This window comes from Rhinopithecus bieti, unplaced genomic scaffold (assembly GCF_001698545.2).
Source record: "Rhinopithecus bieti isolate Rb0 unplaced genomic scaffold, ASM169854v2 scaffold_8911, whole genome shotgun sequence".
Taxonomy (NCBI): domain Eukaryota; kingdom Metazoa; phylum Chordata; class Mammalia; order Primates; family Cercopithecidae; genus Rhinopithecus; species Rhinopithecus bieti.
The window spans coordinates 1,854,488-1,871,626 of NW_016806084.1; the positions used below are offsets into that span (position 1 = coordinate 1,854,488).

At 39.9% G+C, this 17,139-nt stretch overlaps 1 protein-coding gene across 1 annotated transcript in view; it reads right to left on the minus strand.

Moving 5' to 3' along the window:
* The window catches only part of FTO (FTO alpha-ketoglutarate dependent dioxygenase), a 415,105-nt gene that overhangs the window by 293,710 nt on the left and 104,256 nt on the right, over positions 1-17,139 (minus strand). The window contains 1 exon segment of the mRNA XM_017874625.1: positions 10,030-10,107. Coding sequence (XP_017730114.1) covers positions 10,030-10,107 — 78 coding nt within the window.

The following is a 17,139-nucleotide window of genomic DNA, read 5'->3' on the forward strand; positions in this document are numbered from 1 at the left end:
CCAGCTACTCAGGAGGCTGAAGCAGGAGAATCACTTGAACCCGGGAGGTAGAGGTCGCAGTAAGCCCAGATCGCACCACTGCACTCCAGCCTGGGTGACAGAGTGAGACTCCGTCTCAAAAAAAAAAAAGAACAAGAAAATAGCATTAGTACCCGTTATAGCCACAGCACTTGGTTCCACATAAGTGCTCAAGACTCCTTTCTAAGAATAAAAGCTTTAAAAGACTGAAGCAGATGAGTGGAGATCTTGGCTGGGGTAGGAAAGAAAACTAAATGTAAAGAGGCATGAGAGATCTTTTTGGGGTGCTAAAAATGTTCTAAAACTACTGTGATGATGGTTGTATGCCTCTGGAAATTTACCAAAATCAATGAATTATACAATTTTAAAAGGTGCATTTTATGGTATGTAAATTATACACATATACAGTTAATCAATAAACTTTTTAAAAAAGAAGATTGATAGGTGTGAATATCTGAAATTTTAAATTTTTGTATAAAATAAATCATAAAAATAAAAGGCAAACAAACTGGAAACAAAAGTACAACCCATACGGCAGGAACGTAGAACCATTAATGCAGAACCATTAAAAATTTAAATCCACACACACACACACACACATTCACAAGCAAATTAATAGAGAAGCCTCTTAGCACATAAAAAAATTAACTGCCTGGGCGCGGTGGCTCACACCTGTAATCCCAGCACTTTGGGAGGCTCAGGCAGGTGTATTGCTTGAGCTCAGGAGCTCCAGACTAGCCTGGGCAACAAGGTGAAACCCCCTCTCTACTAACAATACAAAAAAATTATCCGGGTGTGGTGACATGCACTTCTGGTTCCAGCTACTTGGGGGACTGAGGTGGAAGGATGGCTTGAGCCCAGGAGGTGGAAGCTGCAGTAAGCCTAAGCCTGGGCCACAGAGTGAGACCCCATCTCAAAGATAGATACATAAATAAATATTAACTGTATCAAAGTAGGAAAATATATAATTGGTATTATATTATACTTAAATTAGTTACTGTCTATCAAATTTGCATTAAAACATTTTATAATAGTAATACATATTGTTGATAATGACAAAATTCAATATTCTGATAGCGAGCAATTAGGAATGCAAATTATTACAACGTTGCTTAAGGCCAATTGGACAAGATCTTTCAGAACCTAAATATGCCCGTGTCTTTTCATGCAGTTATTCTACTTTTAGGAATTTGTCATAAGGAAGTTATTAAACACACAAGATTATAAGAATATCCATCACACTGTTATTGATAATAATTAAAAACTGAAAATCACCGAAATGCCCAAGAAGGGATTAGAAGGGAAAATGCTACAACCACGTGATGGAATATTAAAGTAACAAACTTAACTGTTTGAAAGTCAGTAGGAAACTACAGTCATAGAAGAAGTTAGTAACAGGATAGTCAGACAAGAGGATCTCGGTTTCATTAAAAGAAAAACAGTACGTTACTGTAAAGGCTCACAGAAAAAAAAAAAAACTTGGAGAAAAAGATAGCCAAAAGTTTATGGTGGTTATCCCTGAGTAACGTACTTCAGCATTATTTTAATTTTCTTCTTTAGACATCTATATTATTTTCAAATTTCCCAAAATAAGTGTAAAATATTTTTAATCAAAAAAATCAGAGCGAAGATGCTGCACTAAAAAACTTCTGAATTTTCATGACATTTCTTATATTTGCCAAGAGATTCTTTCTGATGGCTCTAAATGGTCAAAAATCTTCAACAGAACTTCTGGTACTATTTAAATCTGTTGTTCAAGACTGAGGAATTTTCACTGTGCCACAGTGAAAACAAATAATAATAATTGGCTAATTTTGTCACTGTCTCAAAGAAAATGTAAGAGAAAAAAAAATCCCAACCTAAATGCCCTCTTTTATTGTTTATAAAGTAATTAAATTAGTGCCTGACACATAAACGTACTATGTAGCATTTGTTCAATTTTTCTTTAAAAAAAAAAAAAGAACAAGTAACTTTGGAGAATAAGTGAACATTAAGTAACTTAATATTAATTCATTCTGTCAAACAAATAAGTTCACTTTCCATTTTGGACAGGTACATGTAGAACATCAGATATCACAAATAATTTGGAACAGCTGTTGGCAGATTTTCAAATATGCTAGACTTTTTTTCATTTAATCCCATTAGAGTTTTTTCCAATGAGTCATGAAATTTATATTAGTAGTTGTCTGGTCACATACTGTATTTCTTGAGATCCACAAATGATCCTGTGGCATAAATGATGATTATATAGTTTAATAAGTATTTGGAAAGGTATTTTAGATATAAAATGCCAGCATGCCAGGCCTTTGTCAAAGGCTGAAAGATGTGGAAAGCTAAGCTCTCTGGAGATCAGGCTTCATTTTCTATTTTAAGCCATTATATAAAAATTCTACCTTTTCCTCCCATATCAAGAGATGCTTCTGAAAGATTTCATCAGACAGAGAAGTCAGACATGGTTTTAAATGAGTAAGATACCAGTTTACCAGGGGCTCACTTAAATGAAGCCCAGTGGAACTCAACCTTGGGTAGAGAGAAAAAAAATTTTTAATCTTCAAGTGACTTGGGAAATGCCCTTCACTTAAAAGTGCCAGAATATTCTGATTTTAGAGGAGCGTATTTCTAATCTAGCTGTTAATAGATTTTGCTCCTAACTCTATTTTGCACTCAGCAATTCGCACCCTATCACTCATTTTCTATACAATTTTTGTTGTAAAATCCTTGCAACTTGGCAGCTGTCTGATGACTAATGGGCTAAACACTCATCTGACCCAGACTCTGTCTGCATGATGCAAACTAGAGCCCCAGAAGGGATACACTTCTGGAGTCACTGTTCAGACTCTGCCACAGCTATCACAAGACTTGAGGTAACATGTGCTTTGCTACAAAATGACACAGAGATTCTCGTTCATTCATTCATTCATTCATTCAATACTTCATTTCATTTTGTTTACTTAATATTTCCCAAATACTTGCTATGTACCAGGTACTGTATAAAGTGCCAGACATATAAGGATTGAAAGAAGATAGGTCCTATTTGACAGCATCTCATAATTTAACAGTATAGACTGAAATGGAAACAAAAACAGAAGAACCTACTACAATAGAAGTGTGAGTATACTGCTATGGGAGCGGAGAATAATTAGGAAGGAAAAGCTGGAAAACCCTTAGGTACTGAATACATATGTATTGAACACTTACTCTTTGCAAAGCACTTGGGTGCTGAGAACATGGAAGAGAGCAAAACGTCTATTTTCTCTCTAGAAGCTCATGTTCTAGTATGCTGAGCCACACAATAAGCATATAAATAAATAAAATAGATGGTATTTTAGATGATAATAAGTCTATGGGGAAAAATAAAGCCAAGGAAGTAGGATAGGGAGTGCTGAGGTAAGTATGCGTATTTTACACAGGGTGGTGAGGGAAGGCCTCTAGATACAGTGACATGAGAGCAGAAGAAAGCAAGAAGTAAGGATACAATCTCTGCAGATGCCTGGGGAGATAAGAGAGTTCCAGGTTGAAGGAACATTCACTGCAAAGGCCTTGGGGCAGGAGTGAGCTTGGTTTATTCCAGGAAGAGTAAAGTGCCAGAATAGGAATAAAAGTGTGAGGAGGGTGGGGAGTGGGCAGGAGCAGGAAATGAGGTGAGGGAAGCAGTTAGGAACCCAAGCATGTAGAGCTTTGTGGGTGCATGTCAGGTCCTGGGCTGATGGGAAGCTATTCAAGGGCTTTGAGCAAGAAAGTGTAACGAGCTGATTTATGTTTTCAGAAGATCACTCCGGATGCCGTGTTAAAATCAACTAGACCGGGGGAAGGAGGCAGAACCAGTCAGGAGGCTGTTGCAACAGAGATGATGGCAGTTTTGGCCACGGTGTAAGCAGCAGAGGTGGTGAGAAGCAGTCAGATTTTGCATACATTTTAGAACAAAAGGGATTTTCTGAAGCCTTCACAGAATATGTAGTGTTTAAGTAAAGTCTTTAAGAGTAGATGCTTACCAGACAGAAAAGGGAAGAGAGTACTAGTGGGCACAAAAGCAAGGAAGGATAAGAGGGCACAGCAGAGTCAGGGCGGAACCAAGAACTCCCTATGACGAGAGTTTATGGTTGGGTGCCATTTTAGGCCATGGAATGAGATTACACCAGAGAGGTTAGTTTAGGGTCAGAAAGTCAATGGCAGCCAGGTATGGTGGTTCACACCTGTAATCCCAGCCCTTTGGGAGGCCGAGGCAGGCAGATCACTTGAGGTCAGGAGTTTGAGATCAGCCTCGCCATGTCCATCTCTACTAAAAATACAAAAATTAGCCAGGCATGGTGACATGCACCTGTAGTCCCAGCTATTCGGGAGGCTGAGGCAGAAGAATCGCTTGAACCCGGGAGACAGAGGTTGCAGTGAGCCAAGATTGCACCACTGCACTCCAGCCTGGGCGACAGAGCAAGACTCTATCTCAAAAAAAAGAAAACAAGAAAGTCAATGGCCTCATAGGGTGGATATGCTGAGGAATTTGAACTTGACCTTGGAAAGAAAGGAGACTCAACAAAATTTACAAAACAAGGAGGTACAAGTCAGTTCTGATGGCACTGGGGAGGGCATGAGGAATGCTAATCAGGAGGATGCTAAAACTGCGGAGGTGGAAGGTGATCAATGCGGCCTACATAGTTGAGGTAGTGTCTGTGGGATAGAAAAAGAAAAAACAATTTGAGAGATTCTAAAGAGGTAAAACCACCAGGAGCCCAGTGACTAAATGAGGGAAGAAAGCAATGGGTAGAAGTAGAGGGTGGTGAGCTTTCTAATTTTAAGAATGGGACTAGGGGATACCATTAGAGAAGAGGCTGAATGGGAGGAGCCTTCTCTGAATAAGGATTCTGAATGAATCCTTATTAAAATGTAAGTCACATCCTGTCATGCTTGTGCTCCAAGCCCTGTCATGCCTCCTCATCTCAGAGTAACCACCAATGTTCTTCTTACAGAACTTACAAACTGTAAGTTCCTATATAACCGGGCCCCTCTCTCTCTCTCTCTGACTGTCTCCCCTGCTGTCACCAGCTCTCTCCCTCTGTTCCAGATATGTTGGCCTCGGGTGCTTTTCCTGCCAAATATACCTCAGAGGCTTTGCTATTCCGTAGGCCCAGAACATTCTTCCCACAAGTATCTACATGGCTTGCTCCTACACCACCTGTCGCACAAGAAATAAGCTCAAAGAAGACATGAATCTCTTGTTAGTTTTCACAACTTCATTTCTAATGCCTAAAACATTACCTGGCACAGAGTTGGGGAGTGAAATCCATTTGTTTAATGGAGTAAGTAACTTAATGAATATGAATCATGTTGAGTTAGAGGTAGCTGGAAGACTTTCAGGTAGAGCCGCTCCATAGGCAGTTGGAAGTGGAGAGCTGGAGGTCACAGGGAGAGCTGGGATGGGGACAGAGGTCTGGAACCATTGAGACAAGAGCAGAGTCATCTCAGAAGGATGAAGAAACACAAGGGAAGAGAGAAGCAGTATAGGACTTCAGAGTAGAGACCCAAAAGCCAACAGCCCAGGCTTAAATCCTAGTCCCAACATATCCTGCATATATAAGTCTTGAACAAATTTTTAAACTTCTCTGTCCCTTGGTTTCCTTATCTCTAAAATAGGGTTTTAGTAATACCTGTCTCAGAAGAGTATAGCAAGATTTCAATGAGCCCATACATGTAATGCACTTAAAATAGCAGCGGAACAACCTAGCACACAGCTAGTACACAATCAATGAAAGCAAGGGGGTTACTGAGGAGAGTCTCATTTTCTTTGGATAAGAGGGGCTGCATTCATATTTCTGGAAGCCAGAGTCTGTTTTCTGACTATGTAAGTCCTTGCTTCCTTGTATTCCATGATGAGCTAACAGAGGTTCTCTCTGCTTTTCTGCTTTGACTTTTGGTGGTTTGGTTTTGCTTCTTTTATCTATGGTCTTATTAAAAGAAACTGCAAAACTTCTCTGAAGGTGTTTTGAATTGGAGCACGGTAGACCAAGAGGTGGACAATATAACAGAAAGAGCATGGGCATTCAGAGTAAGACAAATATGGGCTGAACTCCAGCTCTTCTACTCGGATAACTAGTCTCTCCTGATTTCCTCCTTTTTTAGAGAGGGGGCCTTGTTATGACATGCAGGCTGGACTCTAATTCCTGGGCTCAAATGATCCTCTCGCCTCAGCCTCCCAAGTAGGTAGAACTTACAGTTGTGCCTGGTTCCTCTCTTGATTTCTACAACAGAAATAATACCTACCTCAAGTACCTCAAGCCTGAAGAAGAGTAGTTGCTGAATACCTATTTGTGGAATGAATGAATGAGGCTGTTGTGAGGATTACATATGAGAGTACGCATAAAACACGTAGCACAAAGCCTAGCACGCTGTAAGGGTCAATCCACAGACCCAAAACGCAAGCTGCACAGACTCCTGTGTTTATGACTGGCAGCTGGATTGGCATTCTTGTGGTGAAGGCCTGTTTAAGGAACCCAGTGTCAGGTCTGAACTTTCTATTTATTCATGTCATTAAAAAGTATTTTCATTTCATCTTTTAAGAGAAGAGGTTTACTTTTACTAAAGTTTTACTGAAATACTAAGCCTTCTTCGAAGGTGTACTTTGGCCAGGCGCAGTGGCTCACACCTGTAATCCCAGCACTTTGGGAGGCTGAGGCAGGTGGATGACTTGAGGTCAGGAATTCGAGACCAGCCTGGCCAACATGGTGAAACCCCATCTCTACTAAAATTACAAAAATTAGTCAGGCGTGGTGGCAGGTGTCTGTAATCCCAGCTACTCGGGAGGCTGAGGCAGGAGAATCGCTTGAACCTGGGTGGCAGAGGTTGCAGTGAGCTGATATCACACCACTGCACTCCAGCCTGGCCACAGAGTGAGACTCTGTCTCAAAAATAATACTAATAATAAAAAATAAAAGAAAGAAAGAAAGAAAGAAAAGAAAAGAAAAGAAAAGAAAAGAAAAACAAGAAGGTGCACTTAGAGTGGTTCGATATTGGTATCAGGGTTTGTTGTGGGCCTTGAAAAGATAACAGAGAAGGCTTGATGGTTGTTCTGTTTGCATTTAGGTTTCCTTTTATCCCTCAGCGGATGGCTGGTTCAGAGCACAGTGGGCTGATAACCTTTTGTATCTCATTCTTCCTGTACCATTTTCACACTACAAAAGCTGAAATGGCTCAGCAGCTGCTTTGTGACAATGCATGTAATCATGTACTAGAAGGCTTATAGCTATGAAAATATTAGTAAGCATTTCAGAACTAATTGCATTTTTGTGGGTTTACCTGTCTTAAGGGAACATTTAAAAATTATTTTTTGCCTGACTGCAAAAGAATATACATTCACTGCAGAAAATTTGGAAAACTGGGAAAGTTCAAAAGAGAACACCCACTCTATCACTATGCGGTATGACATTTCTGTACACATCTGTCAAATCTTTCCAGATGCCCACTCCCTGGGGAGGTGTCTATGTGTGTAGAAGCAAAATTCATATCATACTAAACTCAGTATTATTATATATAACTGGTTTTCCAAATTAGCTGTTGCATGCATGCATTTAAGCAAGCTCATTCAGCACCTGATAGGTACCAGGCACTGAACGAAGTACAGAGGATAAGGGAAGTCAGCACACAAAAAAATTCATTACAATTAAATGAGATTAATGCTGGATGTGATGGCTCAAGCCTGTAATCCTAGCACTTTGGGACACCAAATCACTTGAGGTCAGGAGTTCGAGACCAGCCTGGTCAACATGGTGAAACCATGTCTCTACTAAAAATACAAAAATTAGCCAGACGCACTTGCTTGAACCCAGGAGGCAGAGATTGCAGTGAGCTCAGATCGCACCACTGCACTCCAGGCTGGACACGACACAGCAAGACTATCTCAAAAACACACACACACACACACACACACACACACAATTAAGTGAGATTAAGTGCTAATAAAGGTATTAAGTACAAGAAAGGAAGCACAGACAACTTGTAGAGGTGTCAGGGAAGCTTCCTACAGGAGATGGCATATGAGCTATTACTAACAGGTAAAACAGAAGTTCGCCAAGGAAAGAAAGGACAGGCCAGGCATGGTGGCTCATGCCTGTAATCCCAGCACTTTGTGAGCCCAAGGTGTGCGAATCGCTTGAGCTCAGGATTTCAAGACCAGCCTGGGCAGCATGCTGAAACCCTGTCTCTACAAAAATACAAAAAATTAGCCAGGCATGATGGCACGCACCAGTGGTCTCAGCTACTTGGGAGGCTGAGGTGGGAGAATCGCATGGGCTTGGGGGGCAGAGGTTGCAATGAGCCCAGATCTCACCACTGCATTCCAGTCTGCAGATGAGCCCAGATCTCACCACTGCATTCCAGTCTCACTCAACAGAGTGAGATCCTGTGTCAAAAAATTTAAAAAAAAAGAAGAGACAGATAAAGAGAAGGAGGTACGTCAGCAGAGGACGTAGCAAGAAGGCCCCAAAGATGAAACTCATACCATATTTAAAGTACTGCAAAAATCCAGTGTGGATAAAAAGGTGTAGGAGCAGGGGAGATGAGGCTGAAAATGCAGGAGCCAGTCAAGGATGTGGGATTTGAAGCAGAGGGTTGCCATGCTCCGATTTACAACTTGGTTAGACAATACTACAGCTTCAAGTATGAAGGGGGGCAAGGAGGAAAACCAGACAGACCTATAAGAGGACTGATAGTGAAGAGGAAAGATGGTGTAAATCAAATGGGAATGGAGATAAGAGACAGTGGCCTAGGAATAATACTGAGCTAGAAGTCACAGAAATCATATTGACCTGGATTCTAGATGGATCAAGTCCTTCTTTCCTCTCTTCCTTCCTTGGTTACTGATGGTCAGCTATGTACATGCAGGTGCTAGAGATACAAAGATGCCGTGACCTAATTCCTATTCTGATTTTCATGGTAACCCTCCGTTTTAAGACTTCACATTCTAGTAGGAAAGAAGAGGTGAAAATTTATTATTTTTACATGCCCAGAGGGCCTACCCTTCTTCTTTGTAAACAGGACTCCGATTTTCCTTTGGGAAAGCCACCCATGTCTAACTCACATAGTGCATGCAGTTTGGTGGGAGTACTCCCACTCCAACCCCACTCCAAGAGTAGGTGCAAGAACTAGGCCAGGCAAACAGGAGCATTTGACTCTCTTGAACATGATGACTAGTTCAGTGATAAGCACACGACTCCAACCAGGCCAACAGGATTACTTCCTGGAGAATTTGATGGAACCAGGGAAAAAGAACTCCCTACCTTTTTCTAAGATCCCAGATGCCAAAGACCACATACCCCTTGGGCTGTCAGAGTCCTGCTATGCTCTTAGATGAGAGCCTACTGAGCATGAGATCACAATGAGGAAAGCTAAGCCAAGAAAAACAGAAAGAAACTGATCGGATGACATCTTTTGTAAAGTTGGATTTTGCCACGTACTCCTAGACTTCTAAGGCAAGTCAATAAATTCCCCTTATTTTTTGCCACAGTGAGTTTGATTTGAGTTTTTGTCATTTGTAATTGAAACAGTGGTGTCTAATTCAGAGAGACAGACACGGGATCCTGTAATTGCAATACCACATGTGCTAGGTGATGCAGAGTTATTTACAAGGAGTGCAATCAACTTGACTTGTAGGTAGCATAAGCTGGAAAAATGTTCACAAAGGAGGTGATGTTTAACTGAACTCTTGAAGAATTAGCCATCCGCAACAGGATAAGGAGCAAAAGGAAGGAGGAGGAGCTATGCAGAAGAAACAGCATGAGCAGAGGCAAGGAAGTGTGGAATGTCCGAGGAAATAAAAACAGTCACTATGTTAAAGCATTAAATTCATAGCAAAAAGCCGACTCTGAAGAAACGTACATGCTCTGTAGGCCATGAGGAGTCATGGGTGATCTAATTTGACCTTTTCACCTGTCATTTAACCTCTCTAGCCCAGCTTCCTCATAGGTAAAATAAGGTTGATCAGAACACATCACTGAAATTGATAAAAATATTAAAACACCTTACCTGCTGATAGAATTCATCATCTTTGGGAGTCAGATAAGGAAGCCAAGTGTCTTCAAGCTCTTCAAGAAGCCTCAGTTTCTGTTTGAAAATAATAACAATTACATATAAGTGAATATACAATGACCCAAAATAAGGCACTTTCTTATTTTTCAAATAAGAGAATACAAACAAATTTTAGCCAACTTTGAATTTATAATCTTTTAGAGAGAGAAATTAGTCAAATCGCAATTATAAAATGTATTAATTAAATTATATATATATCTTTGTTTTTCTTTTCTTTTAGAGACAGAGTCTCGCTCTGTCACCTAGGCTGGAATACAGTGGTGTGACCATAACTCACTATAACATCAAACTCCTGGGCTCAAGCGATCCTCCCGTCTCATCCTCCCAAGTAGGTGGGACTACAGGGGTGCCACCATGCTTGGATAATTTTTTTTTTAATTTTTAGTAGGGACAAGGTCTCGCTATGTTGCGCAGGCTGGTCTCAAATTTCTGACCTCAAGCAATCCTCCCATCTTGGCCTCCTATAGTGCTGGGATTATAGGCATGAGTCATGGCACCCAGTCAATTTACATACCTACTAAATTACACATGGTATGAAGCATAAACTTAGAAATAATTTTATTCACTCTCACATTTCATGAGACAATTTGATTCACTTTTCACATGTATTGTTGACATCCAGGTCTTTTTCATCACTAGAGCCAGCTTACAAGTCATCCAATACAGTTTTCCAGAGCAAACGCCTGTCTGTACAATCTGCTTGAGACATAGTAGCTTGTAAATCCTTTTATGGTACTATCACTGGAAATACCAAACCAAGCCACAAGTATCTATCTGCATAATGTCAGGATATGTGGAATAGTTATTCATCTTGTAAACATTTATTTGAGATCATATCCACTTACAGCATTGCTTTCTTAGAGTGATCTATCATCTCTATAATAATTACTAAATCTGTGTTAAACATCTTTGTTTCTTTTCTTTTCCAATTCCATGAAGCAGCCTTTTTAAGCACTCAAAGCCAGCATTGTCTGAGGCTGTTTCCAGAGACTATGTTTTCCCCAAACAGTACTGTGCTATTCAAACAAAGTAACTGAAAGAGGATCTCATAAAGTATCTTATAAGAAATCAGATACATATAGGGCACCTGCTTCTTTCTGAGGATATTTTTCAAAGAATATCTGACCTTACATTCAAGAATATATGGAGTTTGTGTGTGTATGTGGCACATAAATGGCATAAATGTGCACATACACTCACAGACACATAGACATGTACATACAACAGACATTATCTGTAAGAAAGAAAGCAAAAACAGCAGAAACAACTGGGTTTCAAATAAAAATGCAATTAAATGCATCATCAAAGCTACTGTCAGCCAGTAAGTCACATTTATAAAAATTAGATAATGGTACACCTTGCTCTGGGCCAATATAGTCCCACTCCATAAGAATATGACTTGGTAAACACAAACTGGATTTCAGGCTCCACCTGCTCCAATGGCCACTGTCTTTACAAAGTGCACAACCTACTCAACCAGACGTGGTGGCCCTAAGTACTACTCTCTCCCACCCCAGGATAGCAGCCTTCTCTCACAAACCCATCACAATCAGAGTAGTCAAAGGAAACGTCCTTTTAGGTAAAACACAAATTCTTTCTGGATCTTTTTTGTATCATTATCTAAAGTGAGGAAAAAGAAAGGGAATAGAAATATAGCAACCAATTGACCTAAGAGACACAAAACCGAATTCTACTCTTAGGCATAATTCTATTATATTTATTTAGTCAAAGTCTTTGTTTTGACTATAGGTGTTTTCTCATTTATAACAAAAAGGTTGACTTACCAGTTCAACTATGAGTTTTTTTTTTTTTTTTTTTTGATACAGGGTCTCATTCTGTCCCACAGGCTGAAGTGTGGCCCAATCACAGCTCACTGCAGCCTTGACTTCCTGGGCTCAGATGATTCTCCCAACTCAGCCTCCCAAGTAGCTGGGACTAAAGGTGCAATGCCACCATGCCTGGCTAGTTTTGTTTTACTTTTCTTTGTAGAGATGAGGCCTCAGTATGTTCCCTAGGCTGGTCTCAAACTCCTGGGCTCAAATGATCTGCCTGCCTTGGCCTCCCAAAGTGCTGGGATTACAGAAGTGAGCTCCCATGCCTGGCCTAAATTATGATACTTTTATAGTTATAATACTAATGTAACACATACCATTACAGATAATCGACAAACCAGTTTGGATAACTCTCTATTGGTTAATCAATTTATCTGTTTTTCAGTATTAACCATTATTTGGGCCATAGAAAGAACCAATGATATTTCCATGTGCATACTTATACATTTCTCCATTCCATCATAAATTTAATCAAAATCTATACTTCAATTTTTACTTCAAGCTCAGAAATGCCTCCATTTTCCTATGAATATTTTATCAATTCTTAGTCTTTTTTATAGACACAAAGTGCCAGAATATTTATAAATGCCAAAAAAAGTAAGCCTTGAATAATTCAAATGCACATTTCTCAAACCTTGAAATGGCTCCACCTTGCAAACACCACCTTAAGATCTCTACATGAGAGTCCATCAATAAAGCTAATCTACATATAAAGAGGGGCACAAAAGTACGGATTCCCAAAAGTAATTACATACTCCACCTAAATCAGGTGAAACAGCAACAGACCTGTCCCATAGGTTGACAAGTGCCAATGTAGGCTGAACCTCTGCTTATAATTAATGGTTCAGCTAAATTCTGTAACAATCACCACTTCTTAGTTCGTTTCGGAATTGAGCATCAGACAGGTATAAAACATTGTAACCTAAAAGGCTGTATCAAAAGGATAAAATTTGACAAGATTTTTCCTACTCTAGAGCAAGAAGCATATAACTGATCTTTCACTAGGAATTTTCATTTTAATACTGTGAGCAATGTTGTGTCTACACGACAGCAGAGAATGGGGACCAGAAAATCACCCAACTTAAGACCCTACAGATAAAAATCTGCTCTGAACATCAACACTCACTACTTGCAATTTTACCAAGTAACTGACAAGATCAATCATTAAATAACAATATTTACAAACATAAAGAGAAGTTTTGGTCATGTTTACATCAGTGAAATCAATCAGATATCAATAGTAAATTAAATTGGTAGCTCATAAACATCAAAATTAAAAATTTTTTTTTTTTTTGAGACGGAGTCTCGCTCTGTCGCCCAGGCTGGAGTGCAGTGGCCGGATCTCAGCTCACTGCAAGCTCCGCCTCCCGGGTTTACGCCATTCTCCTGCCTCAGCCTCCTGAGTAGCTGGGACTACAGACGCCCACCACCTCGCCCGGCTAGTTTTGTGAATTTTTTTAGTAGAGACGGGGTTTCACCGTGTTAGCTAGGATGGTCTCGATCTCCTGACCTCGTGATCCGCCCGTCTCGGCCTCCCAAAGTGCTGGGATTACAGGCTTGAGCCACCGCGCCAAGCCAAAATTAAAAATTCTTAACTGCTTTATAAAAATCAAACATTAAGATTGTTTTATGAAAAGCAAGGTCACTATGGGCAAGACTAAGAAAAACAGGCCCTTTCGCTCTGCTATCAGGAGGGCAAAACAACACGATCCTTAGAGAGGGTAACAGTCAACTCCTTTCAAAATGCAAATGCATTTACCATGTGAGCCAGCGATCCTACTTTTGATTTACCCTTCTAACATACTTGTACCATGTTCAGAAGAATATATGCACGAGGATACTCATTACATCATTATTTGTAGAACAAAAGTTTCGAATCACACTAAAAACCACTGAACTTTACACTTTAAAATGGTGAATTTTATGATATGGAAATTATTATCTCAATAAAATAAACAGATTAGAAACAATGCAAATCTCCAGCCACAGGGGACAGTTGAATAAACTACAGGACATCCACGTGATGAAGTATAAAGCAACAGTAAACAAAAACAAGGACGCTCTCTGTTTATGAGCTAAAAAGCTCTCCAGAAGATATTGGGGAGTAAAAAACAAGGCACAAAACTCTGCTTGCATTCACACACAGAAACACAAAGGATGAATGGCAGACTATTAAAGTGATTAACTGTCAACAGAGGTGGGAAATGACTAGAAAGGGACAAAGGCAGAGCCAAGACTACTCAAAATATTCCATTTTATATTGTTTTGATTTTCGCACTATGTAAACGTCTTACCTATTACCAATTCAAACATCTAACCTACTAATTCCTCACATGAAATTCAGTATAAAGATAAAGACAACATGATTTTTGGCATTGTTTTAGAAAGTGCATACTTTTGTCCATGTACAATGAAGTATTTATTTGGAAAACTATTGCAGACTAGTACACTAAAGAGGACAGGAAAAAAAACAGCTCTGACAATTTTCTTTGTGTCAAATGCCAGCCATGGTAAAAACACACAACATTAAAATGCACTCTGGAGCACAGGTAGAAGGAGCTCACGTTTGACTGTCAGATCTGGCTAACTGCTGCTCCTCGGCCTGATGTACAGATAAATCCACACAGCTGGGCCCTGCAGCACACTGCTCTGCTCACACACTTCTTTGCTGTCACACTTGTGTCAAATACATCAAGCCGTTCACAAATGCCACATGGAGAGCCAGAGAGAGCGTAAAGCCTCAGCTCTCCCACCTGGCAGGAGGGGTGGATGAAGATCCTTCCACGCAGGCTACCACCTATTTCCACAGCTCTGGCAAAGTAAAAGAGGACAAAAGACCTATGTGAAACACACCACAGCCAGTCGCGGTGACTCACACCTGTAATCCCAGCACTTCGGGAGGAGGAGGCAGGAGGATCACCTGAGCTCACGAGTTCGAGACCAGCTTGGGGACATGGCAAAAACCCGTCTGTATGAAAAAATACAAAAACTAGCCGGGTGTGGTGGTGTGCACCTGTAGTCCCAGTAGCTCAGGAGGCTGAGGTAGGAGGATCACTCGAGCCTGGGAGGCAGAGGTTGCAGTGAGCCGAGATCACACCACTGCACTCCAGCCTGTGTGACAGAGTTAGACTCTCTGTCTCAAAAAAAAAAAAAAAAAAAAAAAAAAAAAAAAAAAAAAAAAAAAAAAAAACAAAACACAAAAAAAAAAAAAAAAAAGCACCACAACTCAAATTCCTAAGGGTTTCAAGTTAAATATCAGAAACTACACCAACCCTAAGCCTCTGCTTTACTGTGAAAAAGTTAAGCTGTATCTGAGCTTGTGTATCTTGTCACATAGAGATATGGTTTGAGAGTCTTACAGTAATTACATAAAAAGATTAAGTGGATTATGACTCATCATGTAAGGGTGTATCTCACCTACAAATGAAGGATATTTTTCATCCCACTCCTGACTCTTCAGCCGTGTCAAGATTATGCTCCTAAGGACACTTATTCTTTATCCATGTATCATGTTCCACATAATACTTCTTCAACTGTGCATCCTATTGTGTCAGGTTCAATAAAAATTTAATTTTGTTACCTGAGTCTTTTCAAAATACAATGACAAATAATGGCTAATGAACGTTCATTGTGAAAATAACTGCATGGTCCTATGAGGGTTTTAAGTGGGAAAATGACCTAGTTCTTAAGCAGGGTGCTTAGTGGGCAAAGAAGACATATCTAAACTAACACTAGAAAGATCATTAAGAGCCAGGTGCAGTGGCTCACGCCTGAAATCCCAGCACTATGGGAGGCCAAGGAAGGCGGATCCCTTGAGGCCAGGAGTTCAAGACCAGCCTGGCCACCAAAAGGAACCCCATCTCTACCAAAAATACAAAAATTAGCTGGCCATGGTGGTGCACACCTGTAATCCCAGCTACCAGGGTGGCTGAGGCAAGAGAATCGCTTGAACCTGGCAAGTGGAGATTGCAGTAAGTCATCACTGCACGGTGACACAGCAAGATTCTTCCCCCCCCCGCAAAAAAAAAAGAAAAGAAAAGATCAATAAGAAGTAGCTAAACCAAAAGAAGTGTAAATAAATATTTCACGTATACTTATACCATATTTGCTTTAGATAAGAAGAAAAAAAGTATTTCAACCATTTCAACAAATTCAGCATTCCCTGTCCTATGAAAAACTTCCCTCTCCATGAAAATATGGCACAGTAAAAGTAAACTGGATTTGGAGGCGAAAGTCGGATTGAATGGAGACTCCTCGATGAGGTACCACATCGGAAGCAAACTCGCTCATTCTCAATTTCCTTATCTGTAAGAGACACTGTTTCATAGAGTTGTGATGATAAAATAAAAATTATTCATATATATTAGTGCATTTTGCAAACTATAAACTATGCAGATATTAGGCAAATAGCATTCAGACAGTGGGGCACGGGTCTGTATAACAAAGCAAACTCCTTTGTTATGTGTTTATAGCCTAAGGCGCTAAACTCTTGAATTCCAGTGCCAGTCTAGGTTTATGATTTGGAACTACTTTCTTATCTCCCTGTGAGATGTAAATGATATTAATACATAAAGCTCTAAGAACAGTGCCTGGTACATAAACAGCCCTCAATACGCTTTGGCAACCATTCGTTGTTATTGTTGTTTATTCATGTCTGGAAAGGACAGTTTTATTTCCTAGTTATAAATTACTTATATAGGAATCTATGTGTAGCACATCAAATTACACTTTAGGCCACAGATTAATGCTACTGGATTAATACAAATCCAGATATTAATTAGCCTCAGTGATCTACAGGATAAATGTATAAAAACTTCCCATAAAAGTTTACACATATAAAATGTGTCAATTAACTATGTGGTGGTGATCGTGTAATTTTTAATATGACAAAATTGCAAAATTTTAGAACATATAAAGAAACTAAGGCCCATCCAGAGCTATTAAGTGACTGGCAAGAGACTATACTGCTGCTTATGAGAGAATCACAACTCACATTCTTAGTTCCCAGGTACAAGGCCACACCCACTGCACCACACCATCCCTGAGGCAAGAGAAATCATCTCTCTTAAGAACTGTTTAATTTTTAACTGAAAAACAACTACACAACATAACAATTTTTTAAAGTTTTTAATTAAAATCAATCCTACTTATAGATTTTTAAAACTAATACTTACAGCCACTGCTCTTGGACCCTCATGTCCTGGCTGCTTTGGTA